The 8080-nt window shown below is 47.6% G+C and overlaps 1 protein-coding gene across 1 annotated transcript; it reads right to left on the bottom strand.

Annotated features, from left to right (window-relative positions):
• Positions 1 to 1270: 1270 nt before the first annotated feature.
• LOC142404759 (olfactory receptor 2A2-like) lies at positions 1271 to 2209 on the bottom strand. The gene has a single exon (XM_075491759.1). It carries the CDS (start codon positions 2207 to 2209, stop codon positions 1271 to 1273), a length of 939 nt encoding a protein of 312 aa, XP_075347874.1.
• Between the last annotated feature and the right edge of the window lie 5871 nt (positions 2210 to 8080).

Genomic DNA, 8080 nt, shown 5'->3' with positions numbered 1-8080 from the left:
TGGTAGATGAACATCTGTTCAAACCGAATGGTAAGTGGCTAATCAATTTTTGACATTTAGTATGTTCACATTAGTGAACACAGCCGTGGCTGGCGCCTGTTGCTGAAGGGGGTGCCAGCTTTCCCATTTCTATTCTTTTGAAAGAGGACAGCTGTCTCAACTGTTACATGTTGCACAGGAAGTTTTCAACAACAGGTACGGGCAGTTGTTCTCCTGAACGGACGTATAAGGCAGGAACCTTCAAAGACTTGTTTAGGATGAGGGCTAGGGAGATTTTTGTCTTCTCCTCTAAACTTGTGCCGAGTAGGAAGATCCAGAGGAACTACGTGTTGAATGTAGTCCATTATTTTGAAAATCCCATCCCCGTTAGCAGCCTTATTTCCTGGAAGGGATGATCCTGCAGAGAATTAATTCCATGAAAGCTGATTGATAGACCGGTGGAATAGGTGGCACTTTTTAACCATTAGACCTCCTAGTTAGACGTGTCAACACAGAGACCAGGGAAGATTTTCCAAAGCATCATTGTCAGCAAACAGAGCTGCAGGAAGAAAGACATTTGACACGTGGGTAAACGGCAAGGCGCTAAGAGCCTACACCCTGAGTCCGGTTCAATGCAAGAACTACACTGCAGAGTGCAAAAACCTCAGCTAGCTCATTCTGAGGAACTGCTGCGTCTAGCAGCTTGGCAAAACTACACCAAGCTAGTTTCTGTACTGCAGTGGTCGTCATGTTCACTTCCTACATGAGAGGTGTCAGGCTCAAAAGTGTGCAGAAGCAAAACTCTTCACAGGCTCATTCACCCTCCTGAGAAGTAAGCCCATTAGCATCATGTTTTCTCTCTTGTTCTTTCTAATAACAGAGTTGAAGCTCTAGCATCCTAAGGATACAGGAAATACAAATATGGTAGGGAAAAATAATATCTCATTAGATCAACTGACACGCTCAGAAAAAAACCTGCTACACAGTAGTTTATTCTGACTGCTAGTTAGGATCGAGAAGACAAACTCTTTTTTTCCAGCTGGGTAGATAGTTCTGGTAAAACATACTACCTGCCTAGGATGGCTGCATGTGGGGAAGAATAATTAGTTATCTCTGATAAAAGGAATAATAATTAGTCATTTTGTGTTGTGATATTCATTAGACTGTACAGAGAAACAGAGACAAATGCATTTGAATAATCTCTTGTGTTACGTGTTAACCACTTAAAATTCAGTGAGCTCAAGAAGAAAGAGCAGGAAGACGGGAGACAGGTGAAAGCCTAGATCCTGAACTACATGGAATGAAAAACTCTTTTCCTTCTCTGAAGCTTCAGCAAGGCTTCCTTCACCTGCTTGTTCCTCAGACTGTAAATCAGGGGGTTCAAACTTGGGCTGACAAGACTGTAGAAAAGGGAAAGAACTTTCTCCCTCCCAGATGAGTTACCGCTCCCGGGACCCATGTACATGAAGATGGCGTTTCCATAAAACAGACCCACCACGGTCAGGTGGGAGCCACAGGTGGAGAAGGTTTTGTGCCATCCTACTGCAGAGCGGATGCGCAGAATGGTGGCCAGGATGTGCAGGTAGGAAATTAGGATTAAGGCTAAAGGGAAGAGGAGGAAGCACACGCAAACAGCAAAGATTAGGACTTTATTGGCAGCAGTGTCGGTGCAGGCCAGCTTTAAGACAGCAAGGATTTCACAGAAGAAGTGGTCTACCTCGCAGGGGCCACAGAAAGGCAGGTGTAAAGCCAGAGAGGCTTGTAGTGTACCAAATAGGAATCCAAAAGCCCATGAAACTGCGGCAAGGGTGAGGCACACCCTCCGGTTCATGATAAAGGCATAGCGGAGGGGATGGCAGATTGCCACGTAGCGATCATAAGACATCACAGCCAGCAGCACGCACTCTGTAAGTGCAAAGATTAAATAAAGATGTATCTGTGTCCCACACCCGGCAAAGGAGATAGTTCTGCCTTGTCCAAGGAGGTTCCTCAGCATCTGGGGGACATTGTTGGAGGCGTAGCAGATGTCCACGATGGAGAGGTGGCAGAGGAAGAAGTACATGGGGCTGTGGAGGCGGTGGTCCAGGCAGATAAGCACAAAGACAAGTGCATTTCCCATCAGGGTGGCAGAATAGAGGACAGAGAAAATGCCAAAGAGGCAGAGCCGCAGGGCCGGGTTGCTGGAGAACCCCAGGAGGATGAATGCTGTGACAGACGTTTCATTCTGCATGCTGTGCTGGAGGTGAGACAGCACAAACTGCGACCACGGGGATCTGGAAGGGAAGAAGCAAGGAAAAGGAAAGAATGTTGCGTCCTTTACTCTTTACGCTGCAGCTCCCTTCTCCCTGTTTTTCCCTCTGATGCCAGTGGAAGGTGCATACTACCCTTACCATGCTGAGCAATGTAGATCTGAATTGCAAGCTCTGATCGCTGCACAAACTTTGAGCAGTTTTGAGCAACCTCGCACAACTTTACTGCCTAGCTTGCCCTAGGTGTCTTTCTTTTTCTGGGTTGTTTTTTTTTTTTTTTTTTTTGGGGGGGGGGAGGTTTCTCTGTTGGAGAAAATAACAGCTCTCTATCGTGATGAAGATTGCAGGTGTCGATTAAGGTGAAGTCAGAACATCTTCAAAGCAGCTATTTTAAATTAAGTCCATATTAAAATGAATGCACAGTTCACAGAATAATTCCAGTTTTACCATTAAACCAACCAGCGTTTCTAATCCATTGCTGTGTCTGCTTTACCTTAATGAAATGCATTCATATTGAATCCTGCAGTTGCTTGATCCGTTATTCTATTATCTAACTTCACTTCAGATTGCTGAACAAACTGAGAGCTACACTTGGAGGTACAGCAGATAATTATCACTAAAAGAATGTTACTGACATTTATACACAAGAGTCTCCTTACCTGTAGCATCTGGACAATTCTGATTTGTTCAGCTCCGTGTTTTTGATTAGGGAAACCTTATTAGAAAGTTCCGTGTACTTTCTCAGACAAAAGGAGAAACAAAGAGCTGTTCCACTCTGTTCAGCTCCCTACATTCATTCGGTTTTAAAGCCAAAGTTTTCTGTGTAATGTGTCTGGAGGGACACTGTTTTGATTGCCAACAGGCAGTACAAAAATTAATCTCAAGTATAAATCCCCAGAGTTCCATACGTGAACTCTGGGGATCCTTCCAGAAAGTAAACACCACTTTATTCTGAAATGGACATGGGATTGTACTTACATGGCATTGTACTTACTGGCCCTTCATTCATATGGGTTTCTTCTCTGTTAAACGCAGTCTCCTCCATCGCTTTCCCCTTTATGCCTTTGCTGCCTCCCAGAATTTCCCTGCCTCCAATAGCGTACAGAAATTTTGTTTCTGAGATACTAGCATAGGATAAATCCTACTGTTAGGAGCTGCCAAATCCAGTATCTTGATGCAGTACAACACTGCTGCAGCTCCATGTCCCCATGTTCAGCCAAGTAGTGAGGCAGAGCATGTGTTTTCCAACTGGCACACGTACACATGCATGCATAGATACATGGCCTGTCACATTGATCCACACTGACTGAAAACAAAGCACTCGCACAAATACAAAGAGCACAGACAGCCTTGACCCTGTCCCCTCTCAGGCTACTCAGGATGAAAGACACTCAGTGGAAAATATATACATATGTACACACAGAAGCAATATGGATCCCATCAGTAGCTGGCCTTAGACAGTTAACCTGTCTGGTACCTGGCCCCAGGATCCCATGGTCTCTCAGCTGCCTCGGGTACAAAAACAGACACAGGCAAAAGGGTCTCTTCAGTAGCTGTTCCAGACCTACAACCTTACCAGATCCCCTGGTCTCTTCCCTGGCTGGCTTGGGCCTCCCAGACCCTCCAGTAGCCGACTCTCAGACCCTCTGGTCTCTTCAGTATCTGTCCCAGACCTATGGCCACTCCAGTCCCTGGGTCCCAAGCCCCTTATTCTACTTGCTGACTAGTCCAGCTTGATGCTCATTAGCAGTTGCACACACTGACATACACACCCTCACAACATGCACACACTGCCGTCTCCACAGATGCTGGTGCCTCAGGTGTAGGCTGACTCAGGGTGTAGGCTCTTAGCGCCTTGCCGTTTACCCACGTGTCAAATGTCTTTCTTCCTGCAGCTCTGTTTGCTGACAATGATGCTTTGGAAAATCTTCCCTGGTCTCTGTGTTGACACGTCTAACTAGGAGGTCTAATGGTTAAAAAGTGCCACCTATTCCACCGGTCTATCAATCAGCTTTCATGGAATTAATTCTCTGCAGGATCATCCCTTCCAGGAAATAAGGCTGCTAACGGGGATGGGATTTTCAAAATAATGGACTACATTCAACACGTAGTTCCTCTGGATCTTCCTACTCGGCACAAGTTTAGAGGAGAAGACAAAAATCTCCCTAGCCCTCATCCTAAACAAGTCTTTGAAGGTTCCTGCCTTATACGTCCGTTCAGGAGAACAACTGCCCGTACCTGTTGTTGAAAACTTCCTGTGCAACATGTAACAGTTGAGACAGCTGTCCTCTTTCAAAAGAATAGAAATGGGAAAGCTGGCACCCCCTTCAGCAACAGGCGCCAGCCACGGCTGTGTTCACTAATGTGAACATACTAAATGTCAAAAATTGATTAGCCACTTACCATTCGGTTTGAACAGATGTTCATCTACCAGAGGAGGCTATTGCTGATGTTCTAACCCTGAACATTGATAAACCAGAAACATTAGTCCATTCCTACTTGAACCCTGTAGGAGTTTGGCTTTTTCTAATGAACATGAGAAAAGCAGAACTGAAAAACAGAAATTGCACCTGAAATTCAAAGCACAACAGCCACAGTTGCATTTCCAAAGCTAGGCATTCATTGTAGCTGTTTCTGGAACACTGAGATGGCTGAGGGGCCAACTTGCCTTTTCCAAAGCACCCGTGCAATAAACAAAATTATAACCTATTAAAAATCTGACAGAATTTTAAAAGTGAAAGAGAAGTGGGAATAAAGCAATCTCCTTTCCCTAAAGAGGATCATTCCTGATTTCAGCATGAAAAGCATCAGCATTAGCATGGTACCTACACCATTTGGATAACTGGATCTGTAAGAGAGCTTCGCTGCCTTCGTTATCCTTTCTTATCCCCATGTTGGCTTTCAGTTCAGAGCCAGAGATAATTCCTGCACACACAGACTCATAGAAGAAGTTAGACTGGAAGGGACCTCTGGGGGCCACCTGGCCCACCATCCCATTTCTGAAGCAGGGTACATCCTGACGCACGCTCCTTTGCACGTCTGCATCATTCTTGCCAGGCCCTGAGATCACCAGTGTGGTCCTGAAGAAGATTATTCAGTTCCTCATTTCGTACTACCCTGTGGAGGGAAGAAGAAGAATGGTCTTATCCTTACAGCCCTGGTGCGTGTAGAGCCCTTCAATGAAGTACGAGTCTCCTTGAGCCCAGCTGATGATGGGAACAAAGCCCCTGGAGTTTCATCAGACCTATGGCACAGCGTGCCCCTGAGGCCCCGAGCTGGTGGCCCTTAGCTCCATGTCCACTTACGCTCCATTCAAACTGAGACTGTCGGAGAGCACAGCTGGGCTTGCGACTCTCCTCCTCTTGGCCGCTTGGTGGGAGATTGAGGAGCACCTTGTTCATCTGGAGTGTACCAGTTCTCTGAACACAGGGAAACAAACAGACTGCCTCTCTTGCACCCTTCCACTCTATGTCGGTAGGTTACAGTCAATAAACCTGAAGCACAGCCAGAGAAAAGGACAACAGTGACGGTGACTTGCTCTTGCTATTGTGATTTGCGCCTGTTATCTTGGTGGGAGAGAGACACAGCTGTTGTTAAGTCCAGCCAGGGAGCTGATCTGTCTCTGATTCTCCTCTATCAGGAACCATCTGCCCTAGCTACGCCACCCAGCAAAACACCGTCTTACCTCATGGTTGGGCTGGCTGCGCACACCCATAGCAGAGTTTGAGGGAACAGTATGTATCTCAACGATGGGGATCCAACATCTTGCTCAGGGGCTAGGTCTTTTTCTGCTCATGTCCAAGGCTTACTTCCACTTCTCTCCCTCAAGTCCTTCCTCCCTGGTCAGATCCCACAAGATTAGAAGCAAACATCAAGTTACTTGGTGCCCGTGTAAGTACCTCTTTCCCATCTGAGAATGGTGCTGTTTGAATCTCATGTTCTCCCTTCCTGCACACACGCAATCTAAGCCCTTCTAAAATCACCTTCTTCCTAACCACATCGCAAAACATATATGGAGAATGACTCGCTCAGAGCATGCATTTTTGCCAACTTCCCCAAGCATCCCTCGAGATTCTCCCCGTTCCTTTCTAAAGACTGCCACACAACGTAACCCTGACTCATCAGGACAGGGACAGGGATCACTACGAGGAAGTTTATCTTTAACCACATTTTGCTTTTCAAACTATCTGTGAGCTTAAGCCCTCCTGAGCTTAAGTCCTTGACAATATGTCTCCCTTTGGCCAGAAAATGTGAGCCTGTGCTCCACCCCCCTGTTCTGTTCCCCTGGACTCCCCGTGGTTGACCCAAGCCAAGTGCACAAGATGTGGGTGCCTTTCTTTCTAGACCTACCTTCCTTCAAATCACAGGGCATGATTGACATCACAGGCCAGGACTGCAGGAGCTTCACCTTTCACAGTTCAACTAAGGCCAGGTCCACAAGGGCATCTAAGCATCTAAATTGCAACTAATTTTTGGTGTGCTGTGCAATCAGGTGCTTTTTCCCCATCTCCACCTCCCCACAGTCAACTGAGGCTTTCTCAGCAGCAGTTTCTGTTTTGGTCCTTGGGGACAACCTCTGAGGTTTGGGGTTTGGGGAGGGATTTCGCAGTGGGTGTCTGACAGGAGTCACTTCATCCCTAAGACGGCAAGGGAAGCACAGCTGAAGAGCACCACAGAGAAAGGAGGAACAAGTGAAAATGGCTCTTCCAGGGAGCAGCTGTAGATGGAGAAGTGGATGGAAGAACACAGAAGGAAACGGCTGAGAAGGGAACTGACCCTGAACTAAGTAAAGGGTAAAATCCCAACTTTTATCTGACAGCGATCGGGCAACAAATGCTACAGCAGCAGCAGTGGCTGTGCCTGACCTGCCATGCAAGCGATACACTGCCAGAGCCTGAACCGAGCACGTGGGTCACACGGACCTACTTTGGGCAATGGAGCCTGCAGGCCAAGGCTCTGCCTGCCCACATGGCACAGGGGAGGGTCCCGTGGTGCCGGGAGAGGAGCTGCACGAGGCGTCATTAAGGTGTCAGCGTTTCAGTGATAACAAGCCTGACGGGGCTTCTGCAAGTGGCACGGGTGATTCCCAGTGCCGTTGTTGTGCTGCGACACAGGCCACAGCGGGGGTTGTTAAAAGTTAAGACTTCTTGTTTTGCAAAGCATTTACATGTCTGCTGGCGACGACGTTAGGGGCTGGCTGTGCAGGGCCGCCAGACAATACCCGGTGAAGCCCCTGGGGCTGTGAGCAAAGCCAACACAACAGCAGACAGTTCCTCCCCCACGACAAGGACAGATGATGACCTCTGCTTCTCTGCCTTCCTTGGCCACGGGCAGCCAGCACCACCCGGTCTGCAGCTCTCCCCTTCTGCCACAGCCCGAGGGTCTCTCGGCACAGCCGCTGCAAGCATGGGAACGCAGGCATGGCAGACGTAGCGGGGGAAGAAGGCTCCAGGCTTTAGCTGTGTCTCCCACCTGCCTGCCTACCCTGTCCACTCTCACGTCCATAATACATATAACCCTTCTTCTGTTTGCAGGCACACGCACAAATGCATCTACACATCTACACATTTATTTTAGTGGCAGCTTGTTGGGAATAAAACTGCTGGTGCTGGTGTTATGCTGAATCCGAAGATTTGTTACTGTGCTTGGGATCGCTAAACTGTGATCACGATCAAGAAACAAGGATCACCCTTTCGGAAAGACCAAAACTGCCCCATTTAATTTCTCTGCGCGTGAAAGATGTAACACAGAGGGCTCTTCCCGGTCACTACCTCTAGCTCTTCCTCTGTCTTGCCCCAGCAAATACGGGACTTTGTCCTCTCCCACTTTCCCATGTTGGACGTGATAATTCT

Source organism: Mycteria americana, chromosome 1 (assembly GCF_035582795.1).
Source record: "Mycteria americana isolate JAX WOST 10 ecotype Jacksonville Zoo and Gardens chromosome 1, USCA_MyAme_1.0, whole genome shotgun sequence".
NCBI classification, from domain to species: domain Eukaryota; kingdom Metazoa; phylum Chordata; class Aves; order Ciconiiformes; family Ciconiidae; genus Mycteria; species Mycteria americana.
This window is presented reverse-complemented; position numbering and strand designations above follow the sequence as displayed.